This window comes from Balaenoptera physalus (genome assembly GCF_965194825.1).
Source record: "Balaenoptera physalus genome assembly, chromosome: 1".
Classification (NCBI taxonomy): Eukaryota; Metazoa; Chordata; class Mammalia; order Artiodactyla; family Balaenopteridae; genus Balaenoptera; species Balaenoptera physalus.
Window position 1 is genome coordinate 33,942,799 of NC_138882.1, and position 18,287 is coordinate 33,961,085.

The 18,287-nt window shown below is 52.6% G+C and overlaps 1 protein-coding gene across 2 annotated transcripts; it reads left to right on the top strand.

The window, feature by feature from the left end:
* The first annotated feature begins 337 nt into the window (after positions 1-337).
* Positions 338-18,180, top strand: NUAK2 (NUAK family kinase 2). Of its 2 annotated transcripts, XM_082462086.1 has the most exons (7): positions 341-725; positions 9,294-9,414; positions 12,045-12,196; positions 12,551-12,616; positions 14,530-14,649; positions 15,201-15,333; positions 16,013-18,180. In XM_082462086.1, exons 1-7 carry the CDS (start codon positions 480-482, stop codon positions 17,074-17,076), a joined length of 1,902 nt encoding a protein of 633 aa, XP_082318212.1. In that variant the 5' UTR covers positions 341-479; the 3' UTR covers positions 17,077-18,180. The 2 variants fall into 2 exon arrangements, with proteins under 2 accessions (XP_082318213.1, XP_082318212.1); XM_082462087.1 differs by lacking the exons at positions 14,530-14,649; positions 15,201-15,333 and having other exon boundaries at positions 338-725; positions 12,556-12,616.
* The last annotated feature ends 107 nt before the right edge of the window (positions 18,181-18,287 follow it).

Genomic DNA, 18,287 nt, shown 5'->3' on the forward strand with positions numbered 1-18,287 from the left:
GACCAAGAGCCTCTCAGGGGCAAGAGCTGTTCCAGGGCCCCTCAAAATTTCTGGACCCCAGTGGTATCAACCCCCGCCGCCACTCACCCAACCCCCCCTCAACACCCCCCCAACATCTCCGCCCCGCCCCGCGTAGCCGCCCCTGGCGTAAGGTATTCCCCTTGCCTGCCCCTCAGGGGCCCAGGTGGGCGGGGCTCCATTGACACCTTTCCCAGCCGCTCCGGGAGGAGGCGGAGCCGGGGACCCGGCAAGCCAACGCTGGCGGCCCTGGTCACGCGCCGCCGGCGATCAGGCCAATGGGCGCCGGGGGGTGTGGCCAGAGCCTCTACTTCACGGCGTTTATAACAACTTGGAATTCGGCGCCTGGTTGCGCGCTTTGGTGGGGCTGTGGATTCTCGCGCCGGGGGTGGGCAGGCGCCCCGAGCTCTAGCTCTCTCCGCGCAGCCGATTCCCCCTCCGCCCTCGCTCACCTGCTCGCCATGGAGTCCTTGGCTTTTCCCCGGCGCCTCGGCCCGGCTCCCTCGGCCACCGCTGCCCTGGCCGCGGAGCTCGTTCGGCCTTTGACCGACGGGCTCCTCAAGTCGCCCAAGCCCCTCATGAAGAAGCAGGCAGTGAAGCGGCACCACCACAAGCACAACCTGCGACACCGCTACGAGTTCCTGGAGACCCTGGGCAAGGGGACCTACGGGAAGGTGAAGAAGGCGCGGGAGAGCTCGGGGCGCCTGGTGAGTGCGGCTCCCTCTCGCGGCGCCAGCCGGCCGGGCTCGGGACTTAGCCCCAGGAGGCGGGTGATGGAGGGTGGGCCGGGAGCTAGTGCCTTGCTCGGTGGAGTTGCCCGCATTCAGTCTTTACCGCGCTGAGGTTGCGTATGTGTATGGGGTGCTGGTAGTGTTCACTGTAGATTTGTCTGTCCATGGTTGTAGGGACAATGGTCGTGGACCTGAGAACCTCACCAACTCCGGTTAGCAAGTGATGATTGCCAAATAAGTGAGGCGGGGTGCATAGAGGACGAAAAGAGTCCTGAGATGAGAAGGCTTCCTAAAGACGATGAGACTTAAGTGGATTTTGCTTGTAACAGACTATCCTATAGAGTGGGATGGGAAGAGGAAGTAGAAGGCACCTGATCTTAGCAAGGGGTTAGTAAATGTGTGTAGTTGAATGAAAAAGTGAATGAAGTGTCCAGTTCCTCAATTCAGTTCTAATAGTCTGGCAGCCCAGCATACTGTGGAGATATCACCCCTTCCCGGGGGGCGCGGGTGGGTTTGACATTTAGGTCCTTTCCAGGTCTAAGATTGAGTCAGAGTTTCATTATGATGGGTTTTTAATTCTGGTAAATGTGAAACCAGGCTCTGGTGAAAGATCCACTGTGCCCCAAGATACCTTTGGGTTTGGGGCCTTTTCAGGTATGTGTCCTGTTAATTTGGGATGTGTGTGTGTGTGTGTGTGTATAGTAGTAGTAATCTGTGGTACCTTGTGTAATTTACCTTATCTCTGTACTCTGTTTCCCTTCTGCAAAAATGAAGAAAACACAGCCTCCCTCACAGCTGCTATGAGGATTGAATGAGATACAAATATGAATTTAAATTGTTGCTGACAGTAGAACCCGCAATGAGAACTGGTATTTATATTTGAAAAGGCCAGCTCCGAAGGGATAGCAGTTTTGCCAAAAGTTAACAATGGTCCCCAAACTTGAGTTTAATGTGCCTAGGAATCACCTGGGTGCTTGTTTAAAATACTTCTCCTCTAGTTCCACACCCAGAGGATTTTATTCTGAAGGTGTAGGATGGGGCCAAATAACCTGTATTTGGGGGGACGGCTGCGCCCTGCAGGCTTGGCACGCGGGATCAGGATGCAGATCAAACCTGTGCCCCCTGCAGTGGAATCGCAGAACCTTAATCACTGGACCGCCAGGGAAGGCCCTAAATACTCTGTATTTTAACAAGCCTTTTAGGGCAGGTGGTTTAGGGATTGTTTTGCCAAATCCAGTTGGGTGCTGGTTATGAGATGTGCATGTATGTGTGTGTGCCTGCGTGGGTGGCCATGGTTTGCCCTATCAGCTATGGCAGCAGTTACCTCCCCAGATTGTTTGCTTTTGCAGCCAGTAGCTGGTTTGAAATTCAAGAAGTCATTTCATTGGTGAAGGAGAGTGGATGCTGGGGAAAGGGAGTGGATTATGGCCTCATCAATAGGACCGAGTATGTTTTTCCTGCTAACACCTGGCACGGTCCCCAGTTGCCTGCTGCCAGGTTACAGCTATTGGGCAATCATGTACTTCCTGGCTTTCCTTTTCTTTCTCTTTCTATAAAGTGTGAGGGCCCGGTGAGGCTCCAGGCTGGAGACAGCTGGGCCCAGGCTTTGTCAGGGGCTCAGCTGGAAAATAGCTGCTTGTGGCTCTTGCCTCTTTTGGGGGGCAGACTGGATTGGGGGGACTGGGGTGGCCTGGAAACTGAGACTGAAGTTCAGAAATCCCATTAAGCTCTTGACCTGGGTCACCGCATGTGTGTCTCTGTGTGTGTGTGAAAGAGAGAAAAGGAGAGATCATTGATTCTGGAATGAGATAAACCAGCTTTCAGTTTTCAAACCTCAGTGGCTGTAGGCAGAGATTCCAGCTCTTATTACATCAGAACAGAGAGAATTCAGAAGGTGCTCCCTGGCTTCATGTCTCTTGTTGTATGCAGGGAGCCAAGATCAGGAGGAGTGGGACCTGCCCTAAAGCTCCCTGATCCATAGACCACCCTGTACTTCTGCTGGGAGCTTGCTCAGGGTCTCCCTCCTCCTTGGAGAGCAGCTCTACGTGCTGCTAATGGTTTCTCAAAATTCTGGAGAGGAATCCTCCCCCCACCGCACCCCCATTCCTGTCTCTTCACTGTCCTCCCCGAAGAGAGACCAACCTGGTGCCCACAACCTCCCCTCAAAGTGAACTGAGGGTTCAGAGGAAAGCCCGCTGGGTGACTTCCATCTCAATTTCTCTCCACCACAATTCACATTCCCACCCTGCCTGGATAGGAGTCTCAGGGGCCAGATGGGATTGTCCGGAGGGAGGGGCAGGTGGGCAGGACTAATGGCTCCTCCAGGAGGGCATTAAAGGAAAAACCAATATTTGCTCTGGATCTTCTAGCTCTGACTACACTCCTGGTATCCACATGGCATTTCCTCCTTTGACTCTCGCAGCTCTCCTGACCACCCCTCCCCTAAAAAGAAAAACACCTGCTAGGGTCCCTGGAACGGTGGCGTCCCCCAAAGCCTTTAGGTTGATCTGTATGGAATTTGTACTCCATGAGGAGCACAGGGGAGTCCAAGGGGACAGTGATCTGGGGCAGGGGTACTTCTGTCTCATATATTGGATTGTTGCGTGGGATTTCAAAATGTTTGAAAGTGACTGAGATGGTCTGATTCCTTCATTGACAGATGGGGACACTGAGGCCCAGAGAGGGAAGGTGACATGTCCTGTGGCTGGTTAGTGGCATGCCTGCAACATAGGCTCCTGACTTGACCACCCCAGGCGCTAGATGACCAATACTGAGTCTTGGACTGGGAGTTGGCTTTGGGCTGAGCCCAGGCTTGCCTCAGTGTGCTTTGTCATTCCAACAGCTAGCTCCGACTGCCTTTCCCAGAGCTCCAGGCACGCTGAGGGTGGGAGGAGTCACTGGGAACAACCCCCACCCCCATACATACTGACAGCGTTGAGAGATCCCGAGTAGGTGAGCTACACTACATTCAAGGCTTTTACTTTGTGAGGAAGACTGCTCAGCTCGGCATCAGAGTGCAATCATTCAAAATCCTGGCTCCACTGCTTACCAGCCGTGTGACCTCTGTGTATCTCAGTTTCCTCATCTGTAAAGTGGGGATTATAATAATTCCTACCTCGTGTGGTCCTCATAGGATTAAATAAGATAATATATATAAAGTGCTCAGCACAGTAGCTGACACACACAGTGTTATTATCCCAGCAAGGCTGGCTTTGTTGAGGTCCTACCCTCCCTCTCCTGGGGGAAGGAGAGTCCCCCCACCCTGGGTCTGTCCTGCCCTGAGCAAGAGAATGGCTTGTGCTCAGCTTCCCTAAGCCCTTTGGTCTCTACTTTGTTCAAAGTCCCAGTCTCTCCTTTAGCCCCTGATCCAGAGAAGGGCTTCCGCCTGGCCAGCTGCCAGAGGCCTCTTCTGTGTGATGCTGGCCTCCCAGCTCCTCCTGCACCTGCCTGCTCAGCAGCAGGGAGGGAGACTCCAGCTGCAGGTGACTCTTGTCCTTGGGCTCTGGCCAAACCACACAAGAGGGCTGGGCAGGGAAGCACCTTGCCTGGCAGCCTGGCAGAGTGGGCAAAGAAAGGGTGGGCACAGCATGGGGTTTAGGGGAAGCAGCTCAGCCTCCCCTCGGAGCCCGTTCCTGCTCCCAGCCTGGTTCTCTGGCAGGCTTGGTGGGATGGTGAGCCATCCCCACTCTGCCAGCCCAGCCCAGCCCAGCCCAGCCTCTCCTCCATTATCTAAACGGGTCATCCTCCAGCTCCTTGCCCCACCTCCCAGAGGCAGCTGCTCCGTGAAAGGCCAAAAAGGAGTCAAGGATCTTGGCTCCAACTCTGGGTGATAGCTATGACCAGAGATGCCCAGCTTGTACCCTCTCTCCCGGCACCTGAAACCAGTACCTCTAGATCTTTTTCTAAGACCTTTCTGCCATCCTCTCCTGAACCCAGATTATTCTTTTTTTTGTTTTGTTTTGTTTTGTTTTGTTTTGTTTCCAGATTATTCTTGATCTGAGTTCCTGTGGGGACTGGGAGGAGAGAAGGTAGTGTTTAACCAATTGAGCCCCAGCACCCATCTCTCCAACGTCTTTGTATATCTGTAAGTGGGATGAGGGTGGCTGGTGGTACTGCACAGCCTGGCCCATGGCAGGGTGTGGGGCATTCCCTTCTCCAGGGGTAGGAAGCAGGGAGCTGGAGGCAGGGCAGAGCATCTGCAAGGAACTTTTGTCTTCTGAGGTGGTGGCTTCTCCAGGCAACACCCCTCCATCTTGGGTCCTGACAGCCTTGATATGTTGAGGAACCTCGGAAGAGTCACCTTTCTGGACTTTAGTGTTTGCCATTTGCAAAATGGGATAAGGAGTTAGCCCTGCTGCCTTTCCAGCATGCAGGGCCACAGGGGCAAGAAAATCACTGGGCTGGTATCAGTAGGAATTTTGCTCAGGCAGGTAAACATAGATATAGCATGGGGCCTCTGAATAAACCTATTATAACAATCCTTGGCTAGCACCTTCCGGCATAGTAGCACGTGACCCATTTCTGAAGAAGCTCAGCAGAGAATGCTAGAGTTTGGAAGGGAGCTTAGAGATCCTAATGTGCAAATTCGTGTATAGTTCCTTTCCTTTCTTTCTGGCCTGTGCTCAAACCTTTCTCTCTGCCTGAAATGCCCTTGTTGCACTGCCCCCCTCAAAGGCCTGCCCGCCTCGGCTTGGCAAACCCCACTCTTCCTTCAAGATCTAAAACAGAGTTTTCTCCCAGGGGTGATTTGCCCTGCTCCTCCAGGCAAAGGAAGCTCTCCAGTGCTCCTGGAGCCCCTGGGCATGCAGGGATCTCAACCGTCATGTTCATCACACTAGACTGGACCAAGGGCCTTGGTGCGGGGACTATCCAATTTTTGTCTGAATCCCCAACACCTACCATAGCGCCAGGCACGTAGTAGGCATTCAGCAAATGTTTGGAGAATAAATGTCCTTTTATTTTTCAGATGAGGACATTAAAACTAGCCAGGCCAGTTAACCGGATCATTTAAGTGACTTGTCTTGAGTTACGTAGCTCCAAAGGGGCAAATAAAGACTAGATACCTGGGCTCTTGACACCCCTCCACTGATCTGGTGTTCACATTTATATTCTCATTGTTGTGCCTCGGTTTCCTGCCCCCTCTGAGTAGGGTGGCCATATAATATAACATCTCAACTTGAATACTTTGTGGAGTAAAAGGGGGCACTATTAATAATTCTACGGGATGACCCAGGATTGTCCCCAGGGAGGTGGCCTTCCTACATCTGGGTGATCCATTCAGCGATTGTTTTTCTCTTCCTTTCCTCTAGTCACTATATTTTAATTCTAAAGAACGGTTGCTCAACTATCTTGCAGATGAGAACAAAGGTCCCTCAAAATGAGTTCTCATAAACATGGTTGACTCTCCACCCATGCCTTGGAAAAAGGGCAGAAAGTCTTATCTGGGCACTGGTCCCATCAGTCAGGGATCAGCCCAATGACTTAACCAATAAATATTTATTTGTGATTTGTGTTCACCAGTAAACAGTTGGGGTCTGTCCAGTGGGACTAGGATAGGTGGGGGAACAGTGGCCCAGCCCCACCAGGGCAGTGATACATGGCTCTTCTTGTCTGTCACCTGCTTGGGGACTGGTGGAGGCCTGATGACATAACTTGCTTCTTTCCTGGGAAGTGCCAGCCAAGCTGTGGTCTCCTAAGACCTAATATAGACAATGGGGGGGGGGGGCGGTCCTTGACCTCACCCCCTGAGGCCAGAGCATGAGCTTGCAGGAGGACGGAACTGTCCACTGAGGATGAACAATTCTGATTTTAAACCGTAGGCTTCCAGAGTTGAAAGAAACAGATCTCAGGATCTAACTTGTACACCCTCTACCCATGCAGGGACTCCTTCTAGCACCCCTCAGAGCCCTTTATTTTTTTGAAACCTCATTTCTTTTAGGCCTTGTCTTCTTTAGAGCTCTGCTCCCTAGCCCACGATGATTTATCTCATTGTATATGTTTGTGTGTGTACAATTGTACATCCAAGATATGCCTAGTTTTTGCATATGTGTGTATCTTAAGCTCTCAGATATTTGTTTCATTATCTAGGTATGTGATTTACATGTGATTTTTTTTTTTTTTACTATCTATTAATTCAGTTTCATGGGCCTTTATCTGAAGAGCTCATGGCATTTTATCTATTGTCTGATTTTTTTTTTAACAGGAGAAAAACAAATTTAATTTCACATGTACAGGAACCCCCCCAAATATGTGGCTCCCCAACAGTCTGGCAGTTGAGGCTTACATGCCATCCTGAGCTAAGGAGAAGGGGGTAGGGGTCTGGCACTTGAAAGGGGAGGAAGGCAATTCACAGAAAGATGGGAAGAGCAAATGCTTGGTAGATAAATGTTTGCTGGGCCATGCAGATAAGTCTTCCTGATGAAAAAAGTTATCTCTGCTAATAGCTCTCTCTCTGGTACAAGCCTCCTATCTAAATTCTTTAATGCAGTTCAGCGAGGGATAAAAAGCTCTTCTTGAGTCTGCTGAGCCTTCATTGTCTTCAGCTCGAAATCATCCACATGCCAAAGTGACAGTTTGGGGTAGCCTGCCCTGAGCCCCACCACCAAGTAATGCAATTACGTTTCAGTGCAGGCATTTATGTTCATATTTATTATCATCATAGCCTTTAAAGTCTTGGCAAACATGTTCAGTTGCCACTGGATTGGTGTGTCCTCATGTACAAATAACAACTCTCTTTCATTTGTACCTAGAGTTCATTTTTTGCAGTTATAAGACCATACTTCTTTTCTGCAGTGATAATTCATAACTGAAAAATTATTAGAACATTATCTGATATATCAAGACAGTTGCAGCTCTGGAGCTTCTATGTAGGAGAGACTTTAATGGCTCTAGTGGGTTGGAATTAGGAGCAACAGGAGTTGTCTTGAAGCTTCACTGTATTGTCTGATTTTTAAAACAAAGAATTCAGAGAGAAAAGAACTAGTCCATAGAATCTCCCCTTCAGGGAGAGAAAAAGGGTATGGAGAGGTGTTCAGGAACCAAGCTCCAGGCTGGTTGGAGGAGGATTTAAGCCCCTTCCCCCCATCCCCACCCCCTGGTCAATTCTAAGCCAGGGATTTTTCTGCTTAGCTCATTGGGGTGGTTTGGAGCAGAAGGGGTGGGGGGCGTGAAGAGAGCGCCTGAGGCGCAGCCCGGCCCCTGCAGCTGCAGCGTGGGCCCCTCCAGGGGCTTGGGCAGGAGACTCCATGGTGACCGTCCCTCCTGCTGCCATTGTCCTGCCTGCCCTGCTCTGGGAGGGCGAGAGAGCCGGGCCTCCGCTCTTTCATGGATGCAGCTCCAGGAGAGGAGCGGGGCGGAGGGCACGCCATCCCTGGCCCGTTGCTGGGGTGACCAGGCCCGGGGCATTGTGAGCTGCTCCTCTTAGAGGATTACGGCTGTTCCGCATTCTTGTCTGAGGGGGACGAAGGCCCGAGGCCCGCGGTCCGGAGCGGAGCCGGAAGCCTTTGTCTGCCTCCAGAGCCCTGTGAAAGGGGGATTAGCGGCCCCGCCCCTTGGGCTCTGGGTTCCCTTTTTTCTGCCTCCTTTTGAACCTTGAGGGGAGGCGAACCCTCCTGGGAAATGAACGAGAAACTGTTTTCCTCAGCCTGTGCCTTGGGATTTCTCATAACTTGCCCGGCTCCTATGAAGGGGAAGTCTTATATTTACCATTTGTGTCCTTGGACAGGACTTGTTGGGAACTCACCAGCCCTGTGACACCCCCCACCCCATACCCGCCCAGCACCTGCTGCCAACGTTGTAGCCTCCGAGGGCCCTGGGGCATTTATATGGTCATTTCACAGAGTCAAAGCAGGAAAGCACCCCAGACATCTTAGTCCAGCCTGTTTATTTCACAGAAAACGAGGCTGGGGGAGGGCATGGGCCTTGCCCGTGAGCACAGCAACAGAGCCTGGAGGGCCCAGGTCCCCTGACTCACCACGCGGTGTCTTCCCCACACTGCATGCGCTGTTGGTACTCTGTCACCATCGCTGCTCAGTGAAGTAGAACAGAGAAGGGGGCGAGCTGCCTCAGCCTCTAAGAGCTGTGCTTAAACTGCTTCTTGGCAGTTCATTCTCCACTTCCTCTTGCCTCCCTCCACCCTTCCTGAACCCACCACATGTACCAGCCAGAGAGTTTAATCCTTAAATGGCATTTTCACCTTTATGGACAAGCTAGCAAAGCCCAGAGGACTCTGTTTAACTGTCTAGTTGTTTGTTTGTTGCTGGGGGAGAGACATTACTAACTTAGACCGAAGAGACTAGCATTTTTTTCATAATGTTTTTGGGTGATTTTTTTGTGTGTGTGGTAAAACATATATAACATAAAAGGTTCCCTCCAGCCTCTCTGCTGCCCGCCCCAGTGAAGGATGGAGAGGCTTCTCAGGGTGCACGCTGTGTCCTTTGTAGCAGCTGTAGGCAGATCACCAGGGTCAGGGCTCCCAGAGTGTCCTCAGGGACACCTTTACCTGCCAGACCTTTCTCCTCACTCTCCTGCATTCTCTGCTCCCAGGTGGCCATCAAGTTGATACAGAAAGACAAAATCAAAGATGAGCAAGATCTGATGCACATTCGGCGAGAGATTGAGATCATGTCATCACTCAACCACCCCCACGTCATTGCCATCCACGAAGGTACAGAGGCGGAGCATTTGAAGCTGTGTGTGTGTGTGTTTGTGTGTGTCCAGTCGGAACAAATGACACAGAGGTAAAAAAGACACAGGCTTTAGGCTTGGGCAAAAGCTGGATTTGAAACCCAGCTATGTGACTTCGGGCAACTAATTTAATTTAGTCTCTGGGCCTCAGTTCCTCCTTTGTAAAATGGGATAATCCCACCTACATCACAGGGTTGTTGCAAAGATCAAATTAAATGTCACCAGGGAATTCCCTGGTGGTCCAGTGGTTAGGACTCTGTGCTTCCACCTCAGAGGGCACGGGTTTGATCCCTGGCCAGGGAACTAAGATCCCGCATGCCCTGTGGCACTGCCGAAAAAAGAATTCAAATTAAATGTCACCAAGTGCTCCGCTCATGGGAGGAACTCCACAGATTGTAGGCATTTTTGTTCTTAGGTTTTCTGTACTGGAACACTGTCTCCCCAGACCAATGAGATCCTTAGCAATCTGGGGGAGGCTGGAACATACAGGGACCTGCACCTGTCTCAGGTGTGTGGGTGCTGTTTTTCTTCATACGTCCAAGAGCCAGGCCTCCTGTCCTCTGAATCATTCCTGCCATGGGGCTGGCTCCTACTTCTCGTCTCTTGAAGCCTCCTCTTGCTCTGACATCAGTGCTGGCTTTCCACTACAGCTGCCCTGTTCCCTGTGACCCAGACAACAAAGTGAGCAAGAGAGGGTGATGAGGGAAAGAGGGGGAGCAGCCTCCCACACACACCTGTCTGCTTCCAGCCTTTACATAATATCAGTTGGACAGGAAGCGAGGAATGGCAGGAGCAGCAGGACGGAGGGAAGGGAGCCTGTGGCTTTGCCCTCGGTCTGAATATTCCTGGTAGAAAGGAAGAGAGGTCTCCTCTCTCAAGTTCTCTTTAGGGGAAGACTAAGGGCAGAGCCACTGACATGGCCCTGTGGCCTGAGCCTGTCCCATGAGGAGCCCCGGCAGGTGGCTGGAAGGCTAATTGTTTCTCTGTTTATTTCCCCCAGGGAGGTGTGGGCAGATGACAGAGTATTGGTTAAGCCAGGCTAAGCTTGGTGATTGGGCTGTGTGTGTGTGTGTGTGTGTGTGAGTGAATTCTTCCCCCCACCCATATCTACAGCTAGGTGTGGGAACTGAGCTCTGAAGCTTAGGCTGTAGCTGCTACTTACTGCACCTTCAGATTCAGCAGATGTTGGGGTGTCATAGTTACTGTGTATCTGGTAGAGCTCCCCCAGATCCATCCCCATCCACAGACTTTAAGAGATATGGACTGGGGGGAAGGCTGCAGTCCTAGGAACTGACTTCTAACATAGCTGCTCTCCAAAATGTGCCCTGGCTGGCTCCTGACCCCCAATTTTATGGCACAAAGCTTGCACACATCCTGCAGAGATGTGGAGAACCACAGGGGTGGAGCCTCAGCTAGGCACCCCCCAGCAGTCTGGGCCACTGTGCTCCCCTAGGAAAAAGCACAGTCCTCCTGGCCATGTATCCAACTGCCTGGGAGCTGGGACTCTTCTTGGGAGAAGCCTCCTCTCTTAGCTCCTTCTCACAGGCTAGACAGTAATCTCTCTGGGGCTGGCTGAGCAAGCCAAACTCATAGGACTCGTTTGACACAAAGATGCAGTGTCACAGACATACATGTTTTGACACACACCCTGCTGAAGGGCCAGTTTGGTGAACCAGCCATTCTCTACTTTTCCAGGAGGCAAGACAAGGCCTGAGGTGGCCATAGGACCCCTCCCTCACATGGAGATGAGCCGGCTGGAGTAGGCTGACTGCCAGGAGCCCAGCCAGTCAATTAATTACCAAATATTTATTGATCGTTTCTATGTACAAAGCCCCAGCCTGGATATTCTGGACGGGAAGTCAAAGATGTTAAGGGTGATAAATATCTCAGCTCTCCATGGTACTTTACAGTTTACAAAGCACTTTCATATACTTTTATCCCTCTTCTGAGCCTCGAGTCAGGCATTATTATGGGCATTATTTTTCAAGTTTATGCATGAGGATGCTGATAATAAATATAACAGTAGGTACAGTCTATTGAGTGCTTGCTTGTATGTCAGAGCCCACACCAGCGTGCTCAGCCAGCCTGAGAGCTGTGACTAACTTTTATCTATTTCTCGCCCCAGCTCTGTGACGTTGCTATCATTATCCCTCTTCAAATCAGGAAACTGAGGCACACTGATTGAATAACTTGCCATGGTCACCCAGCTAGTAAATGATGGGGCCAGGATTCAAATCCCAAACCTACATTCTTACTGATGTATCTAGAAGAGATTTGCCCAAGGTCACGAGGCAAAAAAGTACTGGATTCTGAACCAGAGAGCCTGATTTTTCATTCTCATCCAGTGATGTCTCAGAATTTGCAGGGTAGTGTTAAGAATCCTCAGAAGCCTGAACTTCCAAGGAAAGGGAGGGTGAGCCAGTGCCCTTGGCCTTAATTCGTTGCTACTGGAAGGTGTTGGGAGCATCAAAGGGCACTGTCCTGCCTCATTAGCAGATGTCTCTGGTGGGAGGTCCTGTCTGGTTTGGGGGCCTGGGAGTGATACGTGTTCCCTAGTGGGGAGCAGTGCACTCTGGAGGGGCCTGACATTCCTGCCTTGCTCTGCCCCAGTGTTTGAGAACAGCAGCAAGATCGTGATCGTCATGGAGTACGCCAGCCGGGGCGACCTATATGACTACATCAGTGAGCGGCAGCGGCTCAGCGAGCGCGAAGCCAGGCATTTCTTCCGGCAGATTGTCTCCGCCGTGCACTACTGCCACCAGGTGAGCGGCACCTGCCTCAGCCCTGTGCTGAGGGGGTGGTCCCTGGGGCTCGGGGGCTGGTTTCACCAGAGAGATTTCATGACTGGTCCAGGATCACACAGGGAGATCGAAAGAGGCAAGACTCAATTCTGGACTCAGCCTAGGGAACGTTGGTGTCTCTGGCTTCAAGTCTCTTGGCTGGGGTTGGAAGGACCATGATTTGTTGTAGTATGTACCAGTAAAGATGGGCCTCCCAGCCTACCTGTGCTCACCCCCACTCGGCCCCCTTTGTGTTTCCCTCACTGTCCAGACCAGGTCCTCATGTCCTTCCCTCCCTGGTGGCCTTCCCCTGACCCTCATCCCTCCCTCTTTCAGAACAGGGTTGTCCACCGGGATCTCAAGCTGGAGAACATCCTCTTAGATGCCAATGGAAATATCAAGGTGAGCCTCACTTCTTGTTTAAAGCTGCTTCTCTCCCCCTCCCCAGCCTGTCTGCACTGTCCCTTGCCAAGCATCTCTAAGCCCCTAGGGGGTTCCAGAAGGAGTTGAGCAAAGCTCAGACTCTTATATGGGTACTGATAAGGACCTTAGCCATCATCCATTTCAGCACCTCATTCTATGGATTGAAAGCTGAGGCCTTACAATAAGCAGTGATTTGCATAAGGTCCCATGGCTAGCGAGTTGCTGAGCCTCAGCTAGAACCAAAGTCTTCTGACTCCCTGACCAGTGCTCTTGACGTCACAAGGCTGAAGTAGTCTAGATCTAAGGTTGGCTTCTGCTCACGGCCTTGGGACTGGCATAGAGAGGCCATGGCCTGAGTTCTCCCCACCTGCATGCATGCACATACACGCACGCATGCGCACTTTAATCTGCCGCAATTAGGTAGCCCTTTAGCACCTTTCACCACAGCAAGCACTCCAGAGCCAGCTTCCTGCTTTCTGCAGCTGCTGAATTCCCGTGTCTAAGTAGTTAAATTTAGGCCTGAGAAGTTCAGGTTGATGTGATAAACTCAGGTCTCAGGGCTGGAAGGGGAAATGGCAAGGGCTGGCCCCTGCAGATACCTGGAAGGGCTCTGACTCTGCAGTCGGACCCTCCTCAGAATCTTCCCGAACCCAGATCATAGTCCTTTCCCCAGTGACCCCTGACCTGTGCCCTGAGGCGCCCTGGCACTGAGTTCATTTTCCTTACCAATTCCCGGAGTAGGTGGGGCTCTCTTTGATGTTGACCAGGGAGGGGGAAGCCAGAGCCAATAAATCCACACAACCCAGGCAGGCACGAACTTTCCCATCTGCCCCAATCATCTGCCTCATTATAGGCTTCAACTGATAACTGCTTGATAGGAGGGCAATAAAACCCATAAATGAAGGAGCCAGAGTTCATAAACAACTTCTCCCCACCCTGGGCACACATGACCCTCTGCTGGGGATGAAGAGGTTGGGAGCAAAAGGGCATTGGCCTCAGCCTTTGTCTGAGGATAGCTGGCGGAAGGGTCTTTCTGAGGAATGAGAAGATGGGCTTGGGGCCCCTCAAACCCTCAATATCAGAGGGCTCAGGAAGTCCTGTAAGAAGATCCCTTCTCCTGGGCTATAACCATGGCCGTAATCTTTGTTCTTCCTTCAGTACTGCTTCTCAGCTGTACTGGGCTGACCCCAGTCCCGCCACCATGTTCCTGTCCGGGTGTGGGCAGAGAGATGTATTCTTTGATGGGAAGGGCAACCCAAGCCCAAGTCATGGGGTAGCTTGCTTCTGAGGTTCATGGCATTGGCATGAGACATTGTCTGTCCCCCTCCAACTGGTAGACCCTTCCTTCAGTCAATAAGTGGCCATTAGTCCCACCCATGAGTCACAGCTGTGCTAGGAGTTGCAGGAGGGGTGGGGGCAGGAGGTCGGCATGGGGAGCATATTGATGTGGCAGTATGAGGAGACGGAACTGACAAGCAGGGGCTACCATGAGCCACTGGAAATTGTAGGGCTTCATGGGAGGAGGAGATCTCAGGGCAATGGAAGGCTTCCTGGAGGAGGTGGGCTTGCTGGGTCAGGAGGATGTGTGTAGGCAGAGAGAGCATCCCTGGAGTAGAGTACAGCGTGAGCAAAGGGGCCTGGGGAACAGTGAGGACCCTGGAGCTCCCGCACACCTCTGCCCAGGCTCTCCTCATTGACACAACTTCCAAAGGGCTCTTTCTTCCAGGGCCTGAGCTGTGTTGGTGGTGCCTGGTATGGGGTAGGGGTCACGGGCACCCTTTCCTCCTGCTAGGGCCTGGGTTTCCCCGGGGTCTGGCGGGGGGCAGACCAGGAGCTATAGAACAACACAGGCCTTGGTGTGACCCCTGCCTGTGTTTGACCCAATTCTGCAGATCGCTGACTTTGGCCTCTCCAACCTCTACCACCAAGGCAAGTTCCTGCAGACATTCTGTGGGAGCCCCCTCTATGCCTCGCCCGAAATCGTCAATGGGAAGCCCTACACGGGCCCAGAGGTGAGTGTCTGGACTCCTCTGCCAGCCTGCCTCAGCTTAGATCCTGAGAGAGGGATGCGCTAGTTTTCTAGTTATTCCCTTTCTCAGATCACAGAACTCACTTCCCCACCAAAGTAGTGTGTGGCCGGGTCTCTAGTGGGAGTGGCAAAACTGGAACAAGAGCTTAAGTCTTCTGACCCCCAGTCTGGTTCTGGGTCCCTCACCTTCCACATTCCCATTACCTTTCCCAGCCCCAGCCAGCCTCCCTGGAGGGATGGCATCTGTCATAGCCACCACTCCTGGCCCAGAAGGGATGACCTCGTCACTGATCTTGTGTTTGTGGCTGCTTCTCCCAGGGGGAGGCAAATGACAACAGCTCTCCCCATGAACCTCAGTGCCTTCTGCAGTGTCACCCTCTCTGGCCCTGGTACTAGAAGGAGGTGGTCCTCAGATACACTGGGCTCTGAGTTCTCCAGCATGGGCTCCCTTTTCCCCACGGTATTGAAGGTGAGGCTGGAAGCCCTCTAGCCTGTGGCATGAGGAAGTCCTGGCTGATCCTCTCTCTCCCTCAGGTGGACAGCTGGTCCCTGGGTGTTCTCCTGTACATCCTGGTGCATGGCTCCATGCCCTTTGATGGGCAGGACCATAAGACGCTGGTGAAACAGATCAGCAGTGGGGCCTACCGGCAGCCGCCTAAACCCTCTGGTGAGTGAGAGGTGTAGGTGTTCTCATCTAGGTGCTGGGTGTCCTTTGCTAATTCCTGAGGCACGAATTAAACAGTGACAGTAAAGTGAAGAGGGCAGCCCACTGTAGATGGAGTGTACCTTCCACCTCAACTCCTGCTGTCATCTCTTTGCCTCCTATGTCTGTGACCTCCGAGGAAGGAAAGGATAGCTCCTTCCTTCCTTTATGGGCAAGCTTTATCATATTTGGAAAGTGCTTCCTAAGGTCTAACTTAGATCCTCTTTGCTACAATTGTCTCATTTCCTACTGCTTTTGTCCTTGTCCTTAGAAATCTTTTTGTCCTTTCACGTACGCTGTATAAGGCGAGAAGAAAGGTGTGCGGACCTTGGTTTACTCTTGAGTAGTCCCTACTCTCAGAGGGTTGCATGTCAGTGGAGCAAAGGGGGATACACACTAACACATAAACATGGCTGTGGTCCTGAGGGGTGGTGGGATGGAAGAGGAAATTGACAGTCAATCCAGGAAAACTGGAGACTGGGGAGCCGGCCCGGGCTGCGGCGTGTATGGAGCCATAGGTGGGAGTGGCATATCTGACACAGGAGTGAGCAGTGTCTTAGCACAAATGGGGGTAAGCCAGTGAGGGGGACTGTGGGTGCCCATGCTCATGGCTATGGATCTGAAACCCTTCTTCTTCTTTTAGATGCCAGTGGCCTGATCCGGTGGCTATTAATGGTGAACCCTACCCGCCGGGCCACCCTGGAGGATGTGGCCAGTCACTGGTGGGTCAACTGGGGCTATGCCACCCGTGTCGGGGAGCAGGAAGGTCTGCACGAGGGAAGGCACACCGGCAGCGACTCTGGCCGGGCCTCCGTGGCTGACTGGCTCCGGCGGTCCTCCCGCCCCCTCCTGGAGAACGGGGCCAAGGTCTGCAGCTTCTTCAAGCAGCATGCGCCTGGAGGCGGGAGTCTCGCCCCTGGCCTGGAGCGCCAGCATTCGCTCAAGAAGTCCCGCAAAGAGAATGACATGGCCCAGACTCTCCAGGGGGACCCAGCTGCTGACACCTCCCCTCGCCCTGGCAAGGGCAACCTCAAGCTGCCGAAAAGCATCCTCAAGAAGAAGGCATCAACCTCCTCGGAAGGGGCAAGGGAGGGCCCTGAGCTTGGCCCCGTCCCTGTGAGCCCAGGACAGGCTGCCCCCCTGCTCCCCAAGAAGGGCATCCTCAAGAAGTCTCGCCAGCGGGAATCCGGCTACTACTCCTCTCCTGAACCCAGTGAGTCTGGGGAGCTCTTGGATGCAGGGGACGTGTTTGTCAGTGGGGACGCCGTGGAGCACACGCCCCCCCAAGCCTCAGGGCTGTTGCGCCATCGCAAGGGCATCCTCAAACACAACGGCAAGTTCTCCCACGCGGCCCTGGAGCTCACAACCCACACCACCTTCGGTTCTTTGGATGAACTGGCCTCACCTCACCCTCCAGCCCGGGCCAGCCGCCCCTCGGGGGCAGTGAGTGAGGACAGCATCCTGTCCTCTGAGTCCTTTGACCAGCTAGACTTGCCCGAACGGTTCCCTGAGCCCCCACTGCGGGGCTGTGTGTCTGTGGACAACCTCATGGGGCTTGAGGAGCCCCCCTCAGAGGGCCCTGGGAGCAGGGGCCTGAGGTGCTGGCGGCAGGACCCCCTGGGGGTTAGCTGTTTTTCCCTGATGGACTGCCCGGAGGTGACAGAGGCCTACCAGCAGGCACTGGGGGTCTGCTCAAAGCTCAGCTGAAGGTGGGGGGCACTGCCCCATCCTGGCTAGCTCTAAGATGCAGCTGGCTGCACCCTGAGGGGAAACTGTCTTCTTCCCTGCCTCCCAGGACCAGCATCCCAGCCCAGAAGGCTGAGATGGTTTGCAATTGAGCCCTGGGGAGGGCTGGATGTGGGAAGTGGGCAAGTGAAGTGCACTGAAGGTTCAATGTCTTCAGCCCCATGGATCCAAGAAGGTAGTAGAAGGGAAATGAGTAGAGAAGTAGAGAGGAAGGCCCAAGGCTGAGTCCAGGTTGCCTGTTTCTTGTACACATAGTAGGGCCACAGAGAGCTGGAAAGAGCGCTCTCAGCGCCCAGCTCCTATAAAGGGTAAGTTTTGTGCCTGGTACCTTCCTGCCAAGGTGGGGATGGAAACTCTTTATTCACATACACATTCCCATCTCCGCCGACCACTCAAACTGGAGTGTGGCACCCCCTAATGTGCCTGGGGTGCCCTGGGAATGGTCTTCTAGAGTGTGCCCTTCCTTATTTATCTGAGCAGTAAAAGAACACAGCCTCTGTTTCCTCAAAGGTTCTCTCCCCTTTCACATCATCCAAACCTGGCCGAAGCCTCCTGGAGTCGCTGCTATGAATCTAAAAGACTTGAAAAGGCTCAGGCTGCTATTGGACATCATCTCAAGGGGCCCAGATTCCCCTGGACCCCACCTTGGACCTCAAAGACTCTGAACTTCTCTAGCCTCCAAGCTGCTCCTGCTACTGAGAATGGATGTATCTGTTTCTCTGGGCTTTCAGGGCCTAGAATGTTCTTATTTATTTTTATGTTTTCAGCTCTGCATTTTTAAAATAGTGAATCTTACTGTTTTCAATAATGTGAATACTATGTTCTGGGGAAACGCACTATGACATCTAAGTTTTGTGTACAGGGAGATATTTTTGCAATGATTCCCTACTGATCAAGGGGAAGCCGGGGGCCTTTTATAAATCTACATGTCCCATCGCACTATCTGGAAGGGGTCTCTGACTCCCTCACTCCACGCCCTGATTCTATCTACCTGATGGTCCCTCTTCCCTTCTGTGGTGGCTAGAAAGAGCCACCCCATTAAAAACCAGAACGATGATTGGAAAATAGCTTCTGTGGTTCTATTTGGGGAAGTGGGGCACAGGTCTTCGAGTTTTCTCTTAACACACACTCCCTTGGGCTCTCACAGGTGGAAAAAAGAGAACCTGCTTAAT

What these genes read in the sequence shown, in the direction of transcription:
- NUAK2 (XM_082462086.1), top strand. Translation starts at nt 480, where the DNA reads ATGGAGTCCTTGGCTTTTCCCCGGCGCCTCGGCCCGGCTCCCTCGGCC. An exon ending in CGTCATTGCCATCCACGAAG is followed by an intron (nt 9,415 to 12,044) that starts GTACAGAGGCGG and finishes GCTCTGCCCCAG; the next exon opens with TGTTTGAGAACAGCAGCAAG. An exon ending in ATGCCAATGGAAATATCAAG is followed by an intron (nt 12,617 to 14,529) that starts GTGAGCCTCACT and finishes CCAATTCTGCAG; the next exon opens with ATCGCTGACTTTGGCCTCTC.